The 23,523-nt window shown below is 37.7% G+C and overlaps 1 protein-coding gene across 1 annotated transcript in view; it reads left to right on the top strand.

The window, feature by feature from the left end:
* WDR64 (WD repeat domain 64) overlaps positions 1-23,523 on the top strand; it is an 85,846-nt gene that overhangs the window by 42,001 nt on the left and 20,322 nt on the right. Inside the window, 5 exon segments of the mRNA XM_085298255.1 lie at positions 8,279-8,405; positions 10,608-10,756; positions 12,930-13,053; positions 15,173-15,345; positions 19,593-19,769. Of these exon segments, the coding sequence (XP_085154381.1) occupies positions 8,279-8,405; positions 10,608-10,756; positions 12,930-13,053; positions 15,173-15,345; positions 19,593-19,769 (750 nt within the window).

Genomic DNA, 23,523 nt, shown 5'->3' with positions numbered 1-23,523 from the left:
GACGGGAACGACATTCATCACAACTACGCTCAGAGTGTGTCTGTGCCTGAACTTACGTTTTGGTTGAAAATATTACCAAAAAAAAAATACTGCTTAATTTATTTGAGAGTGCTAACTTGTATACTGTGTCATTGCATCAAAATACAGATTCATATTTTTGCGTAATACATGACTCTTCTTTTCCGATAAAGTTTCAGCACCTTGTATTCATAAATGAATTTGTTGGCATGAAAGTGGAAGTGTACGTACTTAACTGCAAATATGATTGTATTTAACTCTCTGACTGAAATTATTCTGCAGAAGCCAYTAACCAATTTGTCTGGAAGTATTTTTTACAAAATGGCTACAACAGTCTATTCTCTTGGTTTATAGTTGGAATTTCACTGATATGTATCATTTTGGAGTTACAAAAACAGGTATGAGTGAGGTATTTCCCACTTGTAAAAAGATTCCATACCTTTTTACTTAGGTCTAAGAAAGTAAAACAATATGGTTTATTCAAGCATAAGAGCAATACCTTTTTTTGTTGAAGAGAAATGCTAACAGAACTTATAAATATTTAAAGAGTGCTACCCTTGGACTTAGAATTACAGCCAAGCAGTATCCTCAGCTTCTTTAGGATATACACTAGGTAGATAAAGAACTGTGACATGAGTTGGGTATCTCAAGCCAGGCAAGGCAAGACTAGCCTGTACCAAGGTCCTTGATCTGCCTGGTTTCTCTCTGTACTACAGCGTTTTTCTACAAACATCAGATCAATGCTGACCTTTTTTTAAAAAATAGTCCAAAGCCTTTAGCCTGTAAGTCTATCAGATGTCACCCATGGACTTCAGTGACAGACCAGCTGGACTGGACAATACTTAGAGAAATGACACACTTGCCATCATTTAAGCTTAGATTCTGGGATGTGTTTGGATCTACCAGTCTACATGAAGCTTGAGGGAGGAGGAAGAACAGCAAGCAAAGGTTCCCATAAAATGTGGTTTCTAGAAACAAGGACTGTGACAAGTTTCAGAAAAATTTTGGAAATCTGTGCAGACCCCTGTTCATGCTGCCCACTCAGACAAAGGAAAGAAATGGGCTTACATAGACTGGAATGATGCCAAGACCATCCAGTTGACCTTTGAAGTAGCTGCATTTTAGAAGTCTCCCATTAGCCTGCCATGAGGATGCCTGGTCATAAGAAGTGAATTTCCCTGTCTGACCTAGCAATGCTCCTGTCCTTGGTACAGTCTGTAGTTCCCTACTGCAGTTGCCTCACTGGCTGCTGCAGCTCAATCCTCCCATGTTTTCAGGAACAGACAGAAATTGCAAATAAGTATAGGAACAAATTTATCTTCCACAACTTGGACCATCAGTTTGAGGGAATGTAAGGTAATATGAGAGCAATTTGCAGTGCAGAGAAATAAAGGAAAGCTGAACTGACACTCCAGTCTAGACAGAAGAGTTTTTCCCCTCCTTCCTGTCAAGTGGACCCTTTGTTTCCCCTTCTGCAGTATGGTTATTCTGCCAACTATTCTCTTACTGCAATTTGAAGCTGTCCTTCAGCATTTATTATTTTAATTTTTTGTATTACAGAGTTCCTCAAGTGCGTTCAGGAACCACTGAGAAAAAAAGCAGTCATAGGGATAGGGGCTATAAATTTGGAGATGTGGTAAGAAGATTGTTACCTGACAGGTCTTTCTTCCAGAATGCTCTATTGAAACAAGAAGATTAAAGCTAATGCCAGAGACCAGACTGCATAGCCCTTATAGAGGCTTCAAAGGCTGTGAAGCAGGGACAACCACCCTCTCTCACTTAGTGTGGAGTGGAGATTCAGGACTAGAACAATGGAGGCTAGAACTTCTTGTCTTGCCCACCTGAGTTGTTGATGGAAGTCGATAAGCCAAAATTCACTGCACTGGAAGTTGCATGGTTTTTACTAGAACTGCTCTGTGGTGGTTTGGTTGAATCAGACTGCTCAAGAGAGTCAGGTGAGCCAAGTCTGACCTACGGGCTTGAATTCCTGAAAACAATTGCAATTTTGTTTGATCATCAGAGGTGGTAAAGGTAAGGAGTATGTTCTCAGTATTTATAACACTATACAGTACTGTTTGTAACCAATACAAAACCGTGGTTCAAATCAATGGACAAAATGTTCTTTGGCCTTTCTCTTTTTCAATGTAATGTCCCTTTTGGCAGCTAATATTGAAAGAGGGATGCATATATGTACATGTGTTAGGAGAGTAGTGTAATAAATAGGTTGATTTCTTGCATCTGTGTTCTGGGGCATGGCAGAGTTTCATTTGATTCATAATTTCTTCAAAATCCGATACAGGCATCTGGATATAAGCACATAAACTCTTCTGTGTTGAAATCTGCCAAGGCAGTTGATGCTTTTATATATATTTGATTTTTACTCTTATTGAACCCATGGGCAGAACTTACTGAACCTAAATGAACTTACTGTTATTGAACCCATGGACAGAAACCAGAAAATGGGTTTCAGAGAGCATAGAAGAAGGTAAAATGTGTCATTAATTTTTGTATTTTCTTTCTTTCACAAATTTACTCAAACCTTAATGTTATCAGTTTCAATCCTTTCCCTCCAGGTCTCCTGAATAGCAAGTTTGTTTTGTGATATTCCAGTGGGGAGTCATAAATTTCTCTTGCCTGTTCAGAACTGAACAGGTGATTGTATTAACATCTGTGCAGGTTAATATGGAAGTTTATCTAACCTATTTTGAAATCAAATGACATTGTTTTCAGGATGTATTTATAATACAGTCAGTGCTCTTCCTGAAAAATGAGGGCAGATGAGCTGGAAGCACAATGTTTAATTTATGTCCAACTGTTGCTAATCAGGGCTGTTACAGAAGTGTACTGTGTATCAGCATCATTAAATTTAATCAAGATAATTTGAACAAAAGGCATTTGGGATATCTGCTTCAGTTATCCTTTCATAGAAGTTATATGGCCACATATTTATCAGATTTATCATTTTTCATATACTGCTTTGAAAGTCAAAGCTAATCCTTCCCTTGCTGCTGCGTTCTTATAGGTTGTTTATCCTCTTCTGTTTATTTGCTTATCCCAGATATTAAGAACTTTATTCTCTTGTTACGTGATCCTTCAAGAACATTGAATGTTCTTCTTTGGACTTTTTATGTAGCTTATCTGATTTTCTGTTATTTCCTTTCCCATTTTTGCTTTATACAAATTACCTAGTCCCTTGGATAGTCTGCAAATAAAAAGTGCAAAATGTAAAAAGAATTAGAACTAATTAAAAATGTACTTTTCCAGCTCATAGTTATACTTTCTTTCTCTAGATCTTAGATTTATTATAACAAACACGCATGCATACAGCGAATGGATAGCTGGAGTGTCTGAAGGAAACCTCCGTCCTTGCTATATCAAAATATCTTTGGGAAATATTTTTTTGTTTCTCAGCATAAATAGCTGAAAGGATCTAGTAGATACTCTATTTCTGGTCGAGTATTTGATGATTGAAGTATTAAGTAATATGCATTTGCTGCAGACAGAAAGAGATCTAGATGTAAATTCAGTCCATGCTGGTTCCTATAGTGCTTCTACCCATAGTCTGAGCTCTAGAGCATAGGCTATTTTAAAAATACCTTTCCAGACCAGTAGATTCTTGGTTACAGATTTTTCTACTAGGGAATGAAGAAATAGAGGAGCTTTAAAATGTAAATAAAGAGTTGTATATCTGAAAATTGTTTCAAATGCTGTATCTAAGATGAGAGTAATGCTATAGTGCCAGCTGCTGCACTACATTGCATTAATATGCTTAGAGCTAAATCCTTCTTGGTTTAGCCTCACAATCCCATTGGCATCAAATTGTTCCTAGGTCTTTTAATAACTACAGGGAGTTGTCATACCTCGCAGGATCACCTTCAGGGATCACAAGACACACAACTGCACTCTCTGCAGATAACTTCTATATTAAATAACACAGTAAGCAGAACTACTGTTTGACCTGTGCTTCACACATGGTGATTTTTGTCTTGAGGGCTTAGATGTTCTGTATGAATTTGTAACTTTTTTTACTTAGAACATGAAACCTTTGATGACACTTTGAAACAGCTGAACAGTTAGTAGATGGGAGCAGAGAAACTAAGTACATGAGCCTAAAATCAGCTTTAATTGTTGCTTACTCTTCCTGTTTCTGCTTACAATGAATATTGTGGTTCATGCAACTTCTTTCTGTCCTAAGGGTAGCTTTTGGTGAATCCTGCAGAAGTACTTTTTTCGTACAGGTGTTTTAAAGCCTTGCAGCATCAGTCATCCATAAAATGAGGAACCTAGTCAGTCCATTTCATAAAACAATATTCCTTAACTTATAAAAAGTATCAACAGAGATGTGAGAATTTGCAAGCATTAAAAAGAAATTATTGCAATCTCTTGAGAGTTTTTGAGATATTTTCTTTAGAGCAGAGTTTTAAGTTCACTTTTTTATTCCTTACTACTAATAATTTGAAGCAATATCTTTTTCTGATCAGCAGCCTCTGGCTGTCTTTAGTCCTTCTCTAACTCAGTTAATGACAGACAGAAAAGAGTAGAAGAGTATTCACTTCTGCTAGAGTCAAAAAATGTTTCCACAATGGCCTCTTCATGACAGCTCAGCAAGAGATATGGTGTTCCTGGGGCCTGAACTTTACTGGACTCAGAACACGTAAAATATTTATTTAGCGAATTTGTCTTGCCCGACTTCGCATTTTTGTCCTGTCTCCCCTGCTTCTACCATATTAGTTGGTAAGTGCTGTGATGTATCTTTTGTCTTTTATTTTGGTATTCAGAAAAATAGAAGAGAGGGATGTTGCAGGTTCTTACATGTTCACCAAATATAGGCTTTAGACCAGATGAAGGAGATAGCTCTGGCTTTTTTTCTATGAGGTTCTGAATTTTAGGGCTTGGAAAGTAGATGATGCTTGAGAGAAAAGTGTTTGTGTGTGCAAATGTGCRCACTTTAATTTTTAAAGGGATCTTAAAAGGCTCTGACATGAATTTACATTGACTTCTGGAGGAATTTGGCTACCAGCTGTGCTTAGTGTCCTTGGAAAATTCATCTGTAGCTATGTGGTTTTACCATTGGGTTGAAAGATGAAAGACAGAAGAAAAGTACCCCAAAACTGAGGGGAGTGATCCAGGTTGTAGTCTTGAACAGGATAACAAATTATTCTGCTAAAGCTTTCACAGCCAAGATACAAAGAAAATGGAACTTGCATTCCAGGAATACTCCTCTCTATCTGTTACTTACTGTGTGAAGAAGGTTAGCCACAATGTGGGGACTCAAGCAAGAGTCCCTACACAGCAGATTTAGTATCAATCATATACACAAGGTGTATCTGTGGGTCAAGGCCAGTTCTGCTAGCATCTGAACTGAACCAACAGGCTTTTCATTAACATAAGCCAGTATTGTAGAGGTACTTAACTGTAACTATAGACCAGATTTTCCTACTAGATGGAAACAGCTGGAAAAAAGAAAGAAGCTGTTTCTAAAAATAGTTGAAGCTCTTCTCTTTGCACTCCCACCCTTTCCTACTGTGTATTATTTGCTTGAATACAGTCTGCAGGTTTTAGAAGTATTTTACCATGAATATATTTTCAAAGGATTTCAGGGATTCATGGAATTAGTCAGGGTGCCATCAGAAATTCTTCCATAAATAAGTAGAACAATAAAGTAACCATTAATGAAATATTCCTGAGGCAACTCCCACTCATCACCTCCTAAGTTCAAAATAAGMATGCTTGTTATTGCCACTCTTTGTGCATGAATTCATGTACAGCCATGTGTGGTGATGCAGATGAACAGCAGTGACATTATATCTCATGGCCGTGCTGGTGATGCCTTGTGTTGAAGTTACTCATGTGAAACAGCGGCTTGCATAATCTCTCCATCCTGTGCCCACAAGCTAGAAAAGGGAGGAAGAGAAAAGATTTCTGAATGCTGTGATGTGTCCAGGTTTTTGCTGTCTTTTTAAGTGACTGCATTTTCTTAAAGTGGTACTGCAATTAATGGCAGAGCAAGCAGCAAAGAATAGTACTGACTTTTATTCATTTGTACTGTGAAATCGCTTACTCTTCTTATTGCTTTGATAAAATAAAATCCATAGAATTATGAGAATTGCATATATTCAGTTTTGTTTTGTATTTTGTATTTTATGTTGTTCTACCAACTTTATAACTGATGTAGGTGATGTTTCTGGAAAAGATATTATATCTCAGTTCAGTGACAAGATTCTTTTCACCTTACTATAGTATTTCCCTAGAAACCTACTTTTCAATATTATTCAGTTTTTACAGTCACAGATATTAGATATTAGATAGCTATTAGATAGCACAGCCACTGTGCTGTCTAATATATCAACCAGAAAAGCACAAGTCATTTCAAAATAACTCCCAGTCTCACTGTCCAGTGACTGGTGCTCTAATTCCACTGGTTCCTTTTTTTGTTACAATGCCCATCTGTTATGGACAGATGCTTAGGATTGTTTCAAGAGGCTTACTGGATTGTCTTTCCACAGTAGGCAAACTCATGTACCAATAGAGCATCTTATGCTGCTTTACCTGTGGGTAATGTATGTTTTCAGGAATACAATGCAAGAATCTGCACCTGAAGTGTCTACAGCAGATATCTTTGGCCTTGGATTCATCTTTACCATAATGTTTGTCACCATCCAGTAGATCCTTGGAAGAATCAAGGAAATGCATGTAGATTCCCATAGTTTTTTTTTTTTTTTTTCCCCTCATCATACCTCCAAAAGTTACTGTTCTCTTAGAGAAACAGAAGCCTAGCCCTGGTCATGGCTGGCTGGTTGCTTCGTGCTTCCTGGCCAAGACTGTGAAGTWAGAAGTTGACTAATTGCTTCAAGATCATCTAAAAAAGCCACTGAGATATCAGTTGAGTGGTCAAGAATAAGGAACAGCTGAGGGAGGAAGACATCCAGGGACGATAGCACAGGAAGCAGTAGTATTTATGGGCTATTTCTGGCTGAGACACAGCTGAGCCACTAAATTTAGCTGAATATTTGGTGTGGTTTGTGCTGATATGTTTTTATAGACTAATATTTCATGGGACATTTCATCCAAAGATTCAAGCACCTTTGTCAAAGCCCCAGGCACTCCCGATACTGATGGGAGCATTGTACCAACACATGTATTCACGTTAAAAAAAGAGTGCAGCCTTGCCTTTTAACAACACAAATGAACAAATACAAATAACTTGCACAAATGTCCATATAAAACTCACTATAGTTTTGGTAACTGAATGAGAGTTGCACATGGAAGTTAATTGGTGATGATAGAATAATTTTTAAGAGCATAGTAAGATTAACTTGCTGGGAAATTTACCACACTAAAACCCATGGAGTCTGAGAAATTACATCATAATTTGTTGCAGAATTGAGAGCAGTTTGTACAGGATTGCAGCAATTACAACACCAGTTTTGGCAGGAATAAATGAGTGTTGCTAACATATAATCACTGACCTGTAAGTTCTAGAGTTTAAGGCAATGGTTGTATTCTCTGTTGGTACTGAAAATAAGAACAAACGTATCAAGCATGGTGTTCCTTATAGAATAGTACCCTCATTGGTTGGAAGTAGTTGCTTATGGAGGGCATTATGAACTGTGTGCATACAAATGATAATGTAGTGGTTATCACATCTGCTTTACTTGCTGAAGGTCCTGGGTTCAAGCCCTGGTGGAACCAGCAACAGGAAGTCTTTGGGAGGTTGGACTAGATGATCTCCAGAGGTCCCTTCCAACCTTACTGATTCTGTGAAATGATCGTTCTGTGGTATTTCCTGATCTTGATTTGCTCCAGTAGCAGCTGTCAGTCAAAGATTTCAGGAATTCTTGATCTAGAATCTTCTCAAATTAATTTTTATATTCCCAGTAGTTCAGATGGTGTATGCTTTGCTCACTAGAACAGTTCAAAATATAAGCCTTTAAATTATTTTCATTTATTTCTACATGACTGAGAAGCATGATACAATGGAGTCATCTTGCCATTAAGGAGTAGAACTGATTCTCAGGAGATCTAGTTCTGTGGACTTGTCAGTTTATGATTAAGAAAATCATTTTTTTTGTGTGTATGTCTTTTTTCCTTAGTAAAATGGAGATAAAAATGTCTCTTATTTGCCATGCTGATTTTGAGAAGTACCACTTGTAACCGCATGATTTTCTTTGGAGGCTATATTCCCATCATACAAGTGAAAAGTGATTGAAAATTCAAACATGATATAGTACTAGATTTTTGGGCCTTTCTCTTCTTCCAGATTTTTAGAGTGTGGGATATACAGACCCTAACACTGCTACAGGTCTTCCATGATAATCAAGAGAGTCCTGGCGAGATGGAGATCTTTGCCATGGTGTTTGACAATAACCATCGCACTCTTATCACAGGTATGTTACTACAACTAATGTGTGAGTGAATCACCCTTGAGATGTTTGGTTTACAGTTACATATAACCAAAGTTGAGGACAAGAAGAAGATATATGGGATTCACCAAATTTGGGGAGGTAAGAGTATTTACACATGATAAGATCATTTTGAAGTGATTCTTGCCAATATGGTGCTAGTTTCAATGTGGAATTATACATGAAAATATTCATCAAGAGAACTAAAAAATCAGAGTAAATGAGAAATGCTTCTCTGAAGCCTAGGTAACCCCTCTTCAGGAGAATTAAAATACACATACCCTTACTGAGCCTTGTCCTTTACTAAAAGCTACTGAAATGCTGATCTTCCTGGATCCTTCCCCCCTTCCTTTGGCCCTCTCCTCCTATTTGGAGATTAAAGCAGCAAAATATGGTCTCTTTGTAGCCCTTATGGATGTATTCAAACTCCATRTTTAACTGAGTAGCTACAGAGGACTCCACAATCTGTGGTTGCAGCACAGCTGCACTGTCAGATTTATCAAGAATTAAATATTGCAGGAGTTCATCCCACAATTTCTGTGCTCTGTCTCTTGACATTGTGGCGTTGGAAGCACTGAGGGCCCAGAGCATAGTGTGAGATTTTATTTTCTCTGTCTGTATTCCTAGGGACTGAAGCCTTCTGGGTCTCAGGCAGAGAATCTGGAGACTGCAGAGATGTAGTCACTGATACCCTAGAGTCCTGAGCTTTGAACCTCTCCTCCTGGGGCCATAGAGGCCTGAGACATACCAGGAAAATAAGGTCATTGTCTTTGAAGAGAGTTTTTTCTATCCCTGTTTCAGGAATAAAGGCACAAAGCTTGTCAAATTGGAGAAGACGAACATTTTTTTTTTCAGTGACCTCATAGTTTCTGCTAAATAAACCCCAGTTTGCCAATAAGCTCCAGTTTTAAAAGGCTAAATATATACATTGGACTCCAAACCACAAATTGTTAAATGGATATAGGGATTTGCTCAGTAGAGCAAAGCTTAAGGAACTTCAGCTACTAGGTCATTTTCTAAAATGCCCAAAGTACTAATCAGTCCATTTTTTTAGGATATTTCATCACTCTAAGACACAGATAGGATCTTCAGTTCAAATTTACATCAGTGAGATTTTCAAGGCTCAGTCATGCAGTTATTTTACATAGCTAAATCCTTGTAAAAATTAGGTGGCTTTGCCCGTATAAATACTGATTGGAGCAGTGCTTAAATATCTTCAAAAATCTTAGCCTGGACTCTGTTAGTGATTCCATTAAAAGGCTAAATGAATGTCTCCTTGTCCCTGGGAGACTGAGGCTATATGTGGGAGAATTAATCCTCACAGCTATGTACCTGACTTTCCAGAGGAGATTTTCAATTAGTCTACTATATACATAAATCACAGAAGACAATGTTTATGGATGATTTCAGCTCACCTTCATGCTTCATTTGAATATTACCACAGCATTCCTTCCATATTTTTCCAAGCTGGCCGGTATGCCTGGACTCATGCCAAGTATTAGGCAAATTCCTCCTTTGCTACAAATCTGCTAACTGCTACTCCGCTGCCGGTAGAACTGTGGTATATCGGAATTGAAATAGGAAGGTGGATGTGTGCGCTGGCTTGTGAGCCCCTGTTGTGAAAACTTTGCCCTTTCCTTTGTCTTGTCTGCCCCATCTGCCTTCCTGTCTTTGTAATGCTGATCAGAGACCACTGGACGGTGTCTGCAAATGCCATTCAGACCCCCCAGTGCTTTATAAAGGAAGCTACTGAAAAGCMCTTATTGCCTGCAGATAGAATTTATCTCTAAGAATGTGGATACCAGAATTGTCTTTAGTAAGTTATCTGCCAGTCAGAGTCTCATATATTTGCGCTCATTCCGTTCCACGCCAACCCACACTAGGACTGGAGAATTTACAGCTCCATGACCTTGGAGTCAGCGTATTGGTCCCATAAAAGGTGAGAAGGTGGTTGTTTAAAGCAGGGAAATATTTCACAGTTGTTTAACTCTTGTCTTGTTAGGGAGCATGTGTGAACATTTTCTGTTTTTGGGAACAGAGATACTTAAGAAACAGCGAAGATTCCTTACTCTGTTCAGAAGAACTCAAATGAACTTTATGGTGTATATAAAGTCCTTCTATATCCAGGGAATATAACTGGTATTCTATATAAAATGCACGTATTCTCACCCCTCTGACCATGTGCAGGTTCATCGGTCATTGATATTTATCCTTTGACTCATGTGATACAAGATACAAAACAGGTTCCACAGACACATGAGAAAAGCATCAATGTTGTGGTTTATAACAGAGCTTTTCACCAAATTCTCACTGTCTGCTCAGAGTCAATACTGAAGGTGAGTGTAAGTTGTCACCCCTTAAACTGAAAAAGCAAAGTTTCAGCTATTTTCATTGAATATAAGTTATTGGCCAATTAAATAGGAGTGATTGTTGTTTATAATTCAGAGTATTGGTTTTGTAGCTGTTTTGTGCTCTCATTCTTCAGGGAAGTGGTAAGCCATGATAAATAAGTTACTKGGCTTCAACATCATTACTTTTGTCAGAAAACTACTTCCTTGACCTGCACTGACATAATTAACAAACACTAGCACAACAAAGCACATCACTTTGTATAAACAGGACCATGTAAAAGATTTTGCTCTCAGACAAAAAGATTCCTTGATTAAAATTGAAAATTTCCTCCAGTACATGCAGTGTGCCTAAACTACACAACCTGACTTTCACTGTATTGTTTTCTGAATCTGTTCCTATTTGGCTAACAGTTCTTGGAGCCAATTTGCTGGCCTTCTGTAGCTGCTTTTCTCTTCCAAATAATTTCTTAGAACACATTTTCCTGAGCCTTCAGGATTTCAAATCCTACTGTGAGGGAGAAGTGTTAAAAATAATAGCCAAATAACAAGAAAAATAAGGCGATAGAAACCTCTCTCAATTGTTACTTTTTATTATGGCTCACTCCCGTCCCCTGACCACTGGCTATGTTCAAATGAGCTTGTAAGGCATTTGGAATGGGGAGAGTGAGCAAAATGCATCTAAAAAAATCTTATTTTCCAAAGCACTTAGACTTAGATCACAAGCATTTGTAGATATCTAGCTCCTATTGAAGTCAATGAAAGCTAAAACTTAAATAACTTTCAAGGATCTGGCTGCAAGATTCTCCATTCATTTCAATTCATTTATTTCATTTCAGCCTCAGCCGCTTAGAGACAGTTGTTTGGACACTGTTTTAGAAATGAACTCAGTCACTCAGTAGATATTCTAAGAACCCCTAGATGCCTAGTACCCACTGATTTCAATGGAATATTAGTATCTGAGTGATTTTAAGTTTTTCCAGGACATCTTTAGATACATAATGGTAATGACCATAAAAATTTTGTCCTAACCAATGTTTGTTCTTGTATATCAAATTTTGAATTGTGTCGAGTGACTTTCATGTTCATACTGGTGTATCAGCAACCATTGTCTCCAAAATCTGCAAGCTTTTCCCATCCTGTCAAGCTAGAGATGCATTCTCTGGCCAAATTTATTTGTGTTGAAACATTACTGAAAAAATTAAATGTGCCTATTAATTCTACCAGTTACATTTGAATCAATTGAAAAATAGTCACTGTGGAAGTATCTGAAAACTCACAGCAAACATAACCATCATTGTTGATGTAATTAACAGTGTGACACTGATTATCAGTGATACTAAAGACCTGCAGTAGTCATTAATTGCTGATGGAGTTAGGTGGCAAGATTTGTAGGAAGAGGTAGTATACATTTTGGGGCCAGCTACTGATGTATACCAATTCTTTGGAGAAAGGCTTGTTTGCATAAATGTTTTTGTATTTTATACAGCTAATAAAGATGTTATTTCTCACTATAAATCTTCCCTTCCAAAGACCACAGTGGCTACAAAACCATTACAATTGCAAAATAGTTTTGGGCACTCAGTGATATAGAAAATCAGATCCAAATAGTGCATCTGACATGAGTAGCTACTTTGTAAATCCAGTTAAATCCAAGTGATTCCATTACAGAGGCCAAACTCTGTACTGATGTTTCATTATAAGGCACTGTTTAAAGTCCAAAAAGACTTAGATAATGATTAGATGTAGTCATTCCTACATTTTCAGACCAAATATTTATGAAGAGCCTCATTTGGATATTCAACATAGAAATTATAAATCTAACCATTCTTTCTTAGATTTCCTTGATTTTTGCATTGTAAAAACTCATGTTTAACAACAGTCTCTCTGACTTAACAAGGGTTTCTCTCATAGCCTATTATATAGACCTCTTCATGCTACAGTGGCTTCACTGGGAAGTGAGACATTTTCAGAGAAATGACGATTGTTTCAGTGAAATAATACAGCATTGTGATAATGAATCTCATGAACTATCAGAGAGCCTATTCCATGGGATGTAAAAAATTGCTATTAGAAGTATTCATCTTTCTGCAGTTAAACTAGAATAGATTAAGTGAGTTTTTTGGAAGATGGAGTGCAAATAATTAATATCATTTTTTAGGTCTGGGAGCTAGAAACAGGATATCAAATATATCAGATTGAAGAGGCACATGGGCTGAATATTGAAGTGACCTGTGCAGCCATTGAAGAAAAAGGTTTTCATTTTGCTACTGGGGCATGTGATGGTAAAGCAATTAAATAATTACCACCTTTTCATTAATGTTACTTAAAATTTCATGTGATATGAGCAGTCAGAACTATTTGGCTTGAACCACTCTGTCTCAGTGAGAGAAGGAAGTGATTTTTGGCTGTCCTCCAAAATGGAGAAGTATGCACAGAAAGGGATACATAGCTTAAAGTTTGGGGGGAAAGGGGATGGGCTTTTTTGGTCTTGTTTGGGTTTTCTACGACAGTTGATTCGTTGAAAGGTGATTTTAGGCTGCTTGAACTCTGGCACTTCACTAGTCCATTGCTTTATGAAAGACTACCTGCATAGCTGTTAGTCTGAAAGTGTTTCGTCATAAGAGTTAGGAGCTGGGTACCACTGTAATTAGATGATTCGAGATTGAGTAGACAATTTTTCGTTTTACTAACCATTCCAAAAGGCCTAGGATTAAACTGTGAATAGTGGCTGTGAGTATCCACCTTTGTTACACAATTTCTAAAATACTTTGAGCTCTGCAATCCTTCTGCAGTGATAACACTTAGATAAGCCAGTGTAAATTGAACTGTAAAAAGTATTGCATTTGTTTCTTGAGGAAAATATTCCATATATATAAAATTTGGTAGTTAACTTTACATTAGAAGCCATTTGCTAATCCCTTATACTATGGGTCTTCTAGAGTTAATATTGTAATGCTGGCATATTTTAGGCTCTCAGCATTCCTACATGGTCTTACTAAAACTGGCTCCTGCCTGGCATGATATAAATCAGCTTTCATGAATGCATATGACCTCAACTCAACTGTTTTTCACATTGTTTTCATTAGCATTTTATACCCTTGTAGCTCAAGAAAGTTGCATTAAAATGAAGGTAAATATGCCCAAATGTATGTCCTCTTCAAAGTTAATGTTTGCCATTTCAAAAGCACTGCATTGACATTACCCAAGTTTACATTCTGTTTCATTCTTTACTATATTGAGACATTGTTTCCATTTTAGTTTAAAATGGTATTCATATAAACTAGATCCATTTACAATGAGAACATAATGAGTATACTAGCATTTATACAACAAACATAGTAAAAGGAGAGTTTTTCCAATTTGGAAAAATAATTATTTTGAACTAGTCCACAAAATTCTGCAGCAGGAAGACAGACAGATATTTTAATAATTAAGTTGTAATATACTGGAAAAAGTCATTTTTCCAATTTTATAGTGTCTCAGCTAAATTTTATAGTGTCTTACAGACACTGAACACTAGAATATATATATATTGAATTTTTCCCTTACATTATTTAGGATGCATTAGTTTTAGACAATGTGACAAAACCTCTCCAGTTTATTCACAAATTCTACACTGAATTTTGCCACAAATTTTAATAATTCTGTTATCTGTTAACATGGCTGAATAATTCTTGATTTCTGCTCACATTCAAATGTTCAGAAGTACACAACTGAAGTATTAAAATACATGAAATATTTGAAAGCTGCCTCACATAGACAGAAGACAGCCTCTTCCACACAGCATAGTTATAGACTAATGTTTCTTGTTTATCCTTGGGAGCAGAGAATGCATCCTTTATGAATCTTAAGAGTATGACAGAAGGTGAATGCTATCAAGCCTTACAAAAATGCAGTCATATGTGATAACTGTTTCACGTAAGAGAATATTCAAGTTCCTTCTCCTCACTGATCCTGTGAGATAAAGTCTTGTGATCTGGGTCACTCTGCTCCCTGCTGTAGCTTAGATCTTGAAGTCTTACGTCAGACTGTCCACCACTCTGCTTATGCTCTTGATAGCTTTAGTCAAAAAAAAAAAAAAAAAAGAGAGAGAGAGCGAGAGAGAGATAGGCAGTGGACTTTCATCTTGGGCTACAAAATAAATAAAACATGGAAAAAGATGGAAAAATAGTGGGGCTAGCAGTGAAAGTGTTTTCTGGTAAGGCTTGTCTCCCTTAGAGTGCTTTCCTAAGAAACACATACACAATAACATTACTTTTAAAAGATCAGCAACCTAGCTCTGAACCTTCAGTTGTTTTTTTCTCTCTCTCTCCTATCTGATCCATTTCAAGTTTCTGAATTTAAAACGTGTTATTCTTGAAAGTTCATTCTTTTTTGTACRTCTTCTTCATTCCTGTCTAGGAACAGTTAAAGTCTGGGATTTTGGAARTGGGCAGGAAGTGAAAGCCTTGCCTTTGTCCCAGCAGAGCAAAGATGATAAACGTCGTCTGCTTCAAGTAGTTTATCTGAAAGCTAGTCAGAGTCAACATGTGCTTCTTGTTTTGGAGCAGAGTGGGAAGATGAAAATCATTCAGGTTTTTCATATATATGTATACATATATGCATATGTATGTAAATTTGTTTTGTAATTTAATTTGGTAGCTCCTAATTTTAAAGGTAAACAGAGACTTTTTTTCCTTAATTTGTAGATGAACACTTAGAAACTGACAGGGAGCTATCCATTTTTTGCATACCATCAAACTAGTTTCCTGCATTTCTAGTTAAGTGTTAATATGTTTATTAGTCTGTTGCTCTTTTTCAGCATTCTGATCATTTCTTTCCATGTCCCTATAATGGGACATGAACATTTCTCTTTGTGATTGAGCTTTTATGATTCAATTCTTGAATATGTTGTCACAGTTGTCAAATTAATCTGTGTTTGCTGGAAAAGAGCCACAAGATCTTACATACTTTGCATGCATATACTGTTACTCATTAAAAGTTAATAGGAATAGTCAAATAAGTGAGATGATGCATGGTTGCAGAATATGGTTACTATATCTTAAAAATGTTTCCTTTCTTTCGTCCTTCATAAACTAACATTAGCAGCTGAAATGCTCCCTTCTGGATTATTGATGCAAAGGGACTACAATGGCCTGAATTACTTAGAGAAAGTTTTCAAAGTGACTCTGAGGCTTCATCAATGCTGAAGCTGTGCAACTCCCAGTCCTGGTATCAATTAGCTTTTTTTTTTTAAAAAAAAAAAAAAAAAAAAAAAAAAAACGACATAAATGTATTGTGGACTTGTGTATTTGATACACATTGTTTACATAGCATATATATCACATGACAAAATTGGATTTTGTATGCACAGGTAGATCCAGGAGTGTGACACTGAGCAGAGTCTGCACAGACTGAGTTATGGCTACTGCATGCAGAACCCTTTGGAGCCATTTTTTTCTTGCTGGTTTATATAGCCAAATGCTCCCTACCTGTTTACCTAATATATACGCTGGCAGTTCACRAAGGGAGAGGAGCCACCACATCACTCCCAAAGATAATGTCTTAGGAAAGAAATATCTAGTACCTTGATTCCATTCCCTGACACTGATGTGTTGGGGGTTTGCGTAAAGTAACACTGACCACTCAGAGGCCACTTTGATCAGAATAGCTCCAGATCTGGCTGTTGTAATGATATCCCTGGGACTGGCTGTAACATTAAAAACTGCGGTGTTTAAATACTTTCCTTTGCATTCGAGAGGTCATCTCAGTAATATTTACCAGATATTTACCAGATTTACCAGATTTACCAGAGTGGTGTAAGAAATAAGAATTAGCTCTGCTGTTTATGCAGCAGTGGCTTASAGTTGAGAGGGAACCAGCATCCATTTGGGAGGCTTCTTGAAGTGTATGGGAAGGATACACAGTCTACACAAGAGGAAGAGGAATTTTGCTAAAATGAGGTGATCCTCACCTGAACAATGTATTTTCTCTTTTTAAATAGAAGAAACCTTTTGTATAGGACATCATTGTTCTCAGGCCKCTCATCTAGAACTCTACTCTGAGACATAGATCAAGGGCAGCTGAACATCCTTAAGCCCCAAACCAGAGCCTCAGACCCCTCCCAAGTTTGCTCACTCAGTACACTCCTTCAGAAGGCTGCTAGGTTCATTGGAGAAGGAGAGCACAGCTTAGCGAAGGAGTCACAAGTTAGTCACAAGAAGTTTACTTCTAAAGCATTTAGTTATAGATCCTTTACAGTGAAAGCTTTAAATTTTTACCATTGTTATTATAGATGGAGTTTACTTTGTTTAGAGAGTTTTTAGTTCACTAGCAGCTGAGACAGACTAGAACTGTTCCTGCAAATCCTGTTTATGTACTCAGCCCCAATGCTTTGAATAAAGCCCTGCTCTTTAACAGTAGTGCCTCTGGCCTAGTGCCATGTTCTCATGAGGCAGCTGTACCTTTTCCTCTTCCATAGCTGCCTGTCAGCCTCAGTGTACTCCTCAGGCCATGGAACAGCACAGATCATCTGCTTGAGTTTTTGGTAACAGTTCTGTGTAGAGAGATTGTCTCAATTAAGCCATCAAGCACTGAGATTCAGATATTTGCCATTCCATCCCAGAGATCTCTACCATAAGGGCTCCRTTTAATATTTACTGATAGTAAACTCTCATGACTCAGGATTCAATATCAGAAACCTCAAAGGCCTCAAGCCTATAACCCGATAGTTTTGAGCTCTCTAACTATAGCCCAATATTCCTCTTATTGCATTTTTCCTCTCTGAAAAGTAGATGACCGTGGTATTAACCTGCAAGAAAACTCAGTATCAGAAAAGATTTTGAYTGAAGGATTTTATTTTCCTACTAAAATCCTAAATTAGGAAAGTGACTGCTTAAATCTGATACAAAGTGACAAAGCAGCAATACATCATACTGAATTCCTGAACTTGGCTCAATTTCCAGTCTACTCTGTGTTTCTTTCAGCTAAAAATTAACGGGATGTATTTGGAGCATACAGCTGAGGCCTGATTTATCAGACAGATTGTTCTTCTGGAATTGTCTTCCTCAAGATTGGAATATTTTACTTAAAACAGATTCGCTGTATGAACCCTTAAATCCACTGAGTGAAAGGGAAGGAAGATCTGTAGGAAGGAGTAACAAGATTTATTAGCCAATGATACATTTAGGAAAAAACATACAAGCTTTTGTCTTTGTATATAGTTTATTACTTATGAGTCTCCTGCTAGTAAAAAGCTGTTTTTGCTTTTGAAATTCAGCTTTTTTCTGAAATACTAAGCCCAACAAATGCCCCCCCCCCAGTGTTATTACTGAAATTGCTAAATCATGCATGTGATGAAAATGTATACCTTGACAAACAGGTTGGTAAGGAACAGTTGCATCTCTTCCAAGTCTGTATGAATCTAAGTACATTAGCACTGTGGTGTGTAATTGTTGAACTACTTTTTTACACAAATATGTCAAAGATAATGAGAAATACAGCTTATTATTATTACTACATTTTTAAAAAGGCTTTAAGTGTGATAGGTAATGATAGGCATATGATATGTAAGTGTGATAGGTAGCAAGGTAAACTTGAGCAGCATCCCAAAAAGAGTTTAGTATTTGGAGGAATCTGCCATACTGTTGCCAGGGATAGCAGATGCTCTGAAGTAGTTTGCCTGTAGATATATCTGGGATGTGTCAAACAGCCTGTACTAATGAAGTTCATAGACTGATGAATGCACTTCTTGTTCCAGTCTAACATCACATACATGAGGCACTAGCAAATCACATAACCATAACCCTGCAATGGATAGTTGTAGCACTGTATATAAAAACATACAACCCTAAAACCTATAAGATCGTGAGGTAACAGCTTTTTATAATTGTACATGGATTTATTCTCTCTAATACACAACATAATACATTCTGATTGCTCTAGATAGGAACATACCAGGCATTTCTATATAATGCTTTCTCTCCATGAAGTTTGCAGTGAAAGAGAGCCTCCTTATGCAGCAGCTCTGAAAATTCAATCTCGCAATAATAAAACTTGAAATAAATAATTAAATCTGGTATTTCTAAATTAGTAAAAGATATTCTGTATTCAGTTTACTAACAGCTTAGAAAGCAATTTAACCCAAATACTGCTGTGAGTAAATTTTATTCTAGAAACCACACAGAAATACTGATTAAAATTTTTAGTCCTTCTCCCAAGCAATTTCTTGTTTGATACATTTGATACTCATTTTGGAGTTCTAGACATCTCTGAAAACAGAACAAAACCCAAGGAGCCAATTTTTGTAACACTTCCCAAAACAGAAATATAGAGATATCAAGGTTAAAGCATAAACTAGATACTGAGTGGGTTTGTTATAGGTGGAGAAACTATCGTGATAACTCATCTGGCTCTAGGCACAATTGGGAAAGATCAGTAACTGAGAGCTATGGCTGAACCAAAGACCTTGATCTTTTCACACAAGTGGGACAGTCACCAGCTTTGCTGACATGCTAGATATGAACTGGAGATTACCAAAGTTAATAAAACAAGCAGCTGTAACTGAAGCAACAACTCGATTTAAGTGGGTAGTTAAATTGCAGACAATCAAAAAACTCCAAACTCCACAGCTAGTCAACTTCTGATATACTAGCAGGTAATGCAAGGTGAGCTGAAATATCTTAACTTGCTCTTCTGTTTGCACTGTAGTAAGTGCAAAGTGAAGTGTGCAATATTTTTTGTAGTTTGGCACAGAAAAAAAAGGTTTTGGCACACACTGATCTTTTACTTATGAATACAAAAATCCTTTCTTTCTCTCTTATTATGTCAACTTTTTTAATAGGGCAACGAAGTTCAAACATGTCTAAATGTTACATGGGTGCTTCCCGAGGCAGTGGCATTTCCACAAAAGAATTCAGTTTTGTCTCTGTCACTGAAGCCTGASTCCTTACAAGCACATGAATTTTTTCCAGATATTCAGCTGTTACTTGACACCAGTTCTCTAAGCAATGAAACAGAGGTGAGAAACATTTCAAATTTCAACATTATYTAGAAAAGATCAGAAAGTAAAAAATTTACTGTGCAACTGAGAATTGCATCTTTTAACAACAGGATGAAAACCAAATAGGTATTCCAAATTTTTCAGTACACTAAAAAGTCTAAAATAAATCATGTAAGAGGGTAATTGTTTCTGTGGGGTATATTTGCCTAATAACCAATTGCATGGTTGTCTCCAGGATTAAGCACTTCCCATTCCTGTAGAAAATAATAAAAGTTGAGGTCCTTATATGATGAGTCTTTTACAAAGGAAGTGTAAAATATTATTCAATATTTTGATATTTTGATATTGACATTTCAATATTATTGATAAACTGATCTTCAGTAATAGTGGMACATGAAGATTGGGCAGACGTTAAAGTAATTCTTAGCCCTGTATGTAACTGGTGAGATACCTTTCCAATTTCAAATAACATTAAACAATGACTTGCCAAATCTCTCTTCCCAGAGCAAATATTTTTTTTTCACAGTGCCTGTGGCTAGTGCTGCAAAAAGCTGCAGACTGCTGCCTTTTTTTAAAAAAGTGCTTCTGGTTCTTGTTGCTGTTTAAAATTGCCACAGTGAGTTGCACATAATAAAGGCTGCTGGCTAATAGGAGATTATCTGCAAACATAACTCCTTTGTGAGCTCTGCTATTTCTGCTTGAGGATAGGTATGGAGAAAGATGCTGCAGTTGGTGCACTAAACATTCCGTTACTTTGGATGAGTATAGAGAAACCAAAGTGAATGTAAATATCACAACTCCAGAGTATCCTTACTTATAGTCATCTCCAGCTGTACCTCTCCAGGACTCCTTCCTCCAGCAGTGTTATCATCTGCCTGGTATCTTTTTTACTTTCCCATCTAGTATTTTTCCATATTCCTTCTCCATGGACTTTAGGAGAGAACCTTCACTGAACTTCATCTCAGGGAGATCAAGGACACAAAATCTATTTGAGTAAACTGCTCATCATGTAACAGCAAAGTTCTTTAATTACTACCACTCTGATCATTATAGCATATAACAGAAGAAAAAGGGGATACTCAGTGAAATAGAACAGTGATGAATTCAACCGATACACAGGGCAATTACTTTTACTTTATTTGTTACCAGATCATTGGCAGGAGCATAATCACATTTAAAGGGGAAACAGAAACTTATTTAGGTAACAGAAATACTCAGTGATACAATGGTTAATACTAAAAAGATATTTTTGGAAAGAATACAAAACTTGAGACTTCAAATTTTAAATTAATTGTAGAATCATAGAATCGGTAAGGTTGGAAGGGACCTCTGGAGATCATCTAGTCCAACCCCCCTGCTCAAGCAGGGTCACTTASAGCAAAATATTAGAGATTAATAAATAACCTTTCAGGATGCATTTTACTCTCTGACTACTTTTGTGATTTAAACTTGCTCTAAATCAATTGAGGTATTGAATGTCACTGAACACAATCCATAGTTCTGATCTGGTGTTGCAATTTCAATGTAATACAAAGCACTGTCCACTTAATCTTGTTTTTAATACCGTTTGGATGAAGAAGACATGTTTATGTACTAGACATTAGTAATAAGAGTGACAATTCAATAACTGTAGAATACGTAAGTACAAATTATACTTATTGCATTTGGGTGTATAGGGAAAGCAATAGTGTCATAGGCAGAAAGGACAGGTGAATGGACRGGCAGGATGATAAACTAACTGTTCTTAAAACACAAGAACCAAAAGCAAGGGATAATTCCAATTGTTCTGGGCTATTCCAAGAGCTTTATGAATGGTCTTGAACCATTGTTCCTATCAGTAAAAAGTGATTGTCATTTTAAAAGTTAGGCTATACTAGGATTTACCATGCAACAGTCTCTGAGACAGCAAGCTTTTAATACCATTTCTCAATGCTTAATCAAAATCTAGTACACTGATCTCCCTTGTCCAATCTCATCTTAGAGAAGTCACAGAAGACTATCCAGATTGGTCAGGCATGATTTCCCCTTTTAAAATCCTTGCTGCCCCCACTAATCTTCCTGTCCTTCATGTACCTCAAAATAGTTTCCAGAATTACTTGCTCTGTCACCTTCCCAGGCTTCAAGGTAAAGTCAATTGGCCTGTAGTTCCCCAGATCCTCCTTCTTGTCTTTCTTGAAGATGGAAGTGACATTTGCTTTCTTCCAGTCTTCAGGAACCTTTCCCAGTCACCATGACCTTTCAAATTGAGAGTTGCCTCATTATAGTATTGACCAGCTTTCTCAGCACTCATATATGCATCCCATCATAGCCTATGGGTTTTTGTATGTACAGTTTGTTTAAATGTTTCCTAATGTGATCCTCCTCCACTCAGGGTAGGTGTTCCTTGTGTTAGACTTTCTCACTGGTCTCAGACACCTGAGATTTCTGAAGGTAAGTCTTATCAGTAAAGACAGAGGCAAAGAAGGCATTGAGTACCTCCATCTTTTCCTTGTCTTTTGTCACCAGTTCCCATGCCCCCTTCAGCAGCAGACGTGTATTTTCCCTCATGTTTCTTTTGCTGCTGACATATCTGTAGAAGCCCTTCTTGTTGTCCTTCACATGCCTTACCAGATTCAACTCTAGGTGGGCTTTAGCTTTCCTAATCCCATCCCTGCACACTTAGACAATGTCTCTGTATTGCTCCTGGTGACCAGACTCTGCCTCCACYTCTTGTAGGCTTCCTTTTTATGCCTGGGTTTTATCAGGAGCTCCTTGCTCATGCCTGGAGACTTTGCTCTATTTCCTCCTCATTGCGAAGAACCAGGCCTGAGCTTGGAAGAGGTGATCCTAGAAAATCAGGAGGTGTCCTGAACTCCTCTTTCCTCCAGGACTGRGATTCCCATGGGATTCTTCCAAGCAGGTCCCTGAACAGGCCAAAGTGTGCTCTCCTGAAGCCCAGGGATGTGATCCTGCATTTTGCCTTGTTCCCTCCTCTCAGGATCATGAGCGCCACCATCTCATGGTCACTCCAGCCAAGGCTGCCCCCACCTTCACATCCCCAACCGATTCTTCCTCATTTGTAAATGTGAGGTCCATCAGAGCACCTCCCCTCATCTGCTCCTCTGTCACCTGTGTCAGGAAGTTATCAGTGCACTGCATAAATCTGGATTGCTTGTGCTCTTCTGTTATCCCATCAGCAGATATTGGGATGGTTCAAATCTCCCATGAGGACTGGAGCATGCAAGCGTGAGGCTTCTTCCAGTTGTCTGAATGTGTCATCTACTTCCTGAGCAGGCGATCTCACCAGACATTCACCACAATGTTGCCCACGTTGGTCTGCTTGCTAATCCTGACCCATAAGCACTCAACTGGCAGATCTCTGTAAATTCCTGTTGCTCTCTTACATAAAGGGCARCTGCTTCTCTTCTTCTTCCCATTCTGTCTTTCCTCAAGAGCCTATATGAATCCATTGCAGCATTTCAGTCGCATGAGCTATCACACCAGGTCTCTATGATTCTAGTGAGATCATTGTCCTGCAACTGTATGCAGACCCCTCATCCCTTCTGTTTGTTCCTTCTGTTGAGCGCATTACTGTACAGGCTCATCAGAGAGGCACCCAGTCTGCTGATTTCCCAGAAAAGGTATGAGTGCTTCTTCCATAATACCGTCTTGCAGACTACTTCCTTCCTTGTGTGCATATACTTGAGCTAGGCCCCTTTCAGCCCACCTTGCACCTTTTGCTTATCAGCTTGGTTCACCTCTTCCTCACAGGATTGTTTGTCATTCTTTCCCT

The sequence above is a fragment of the Rhea americana genome, unplaced genomic scaffold (genome assembly GCF_003343005.1).
Source record: "Rhea americana isolate MKP2758 unplaced genomic scaffold, rheAme1 scaffold_137, whole genome shotgun sequence".
Classification (NCBI taxonomy): Eukaryota; Metazoa; Chordata; class Aves; order Rheiformes; family Rheidae; genus Rhea; species Rhea americana.
Note: the sequence above shows the minus strand (reverse complement) of the source record. Positions and strands in the feature narration are given on the sequence as shown.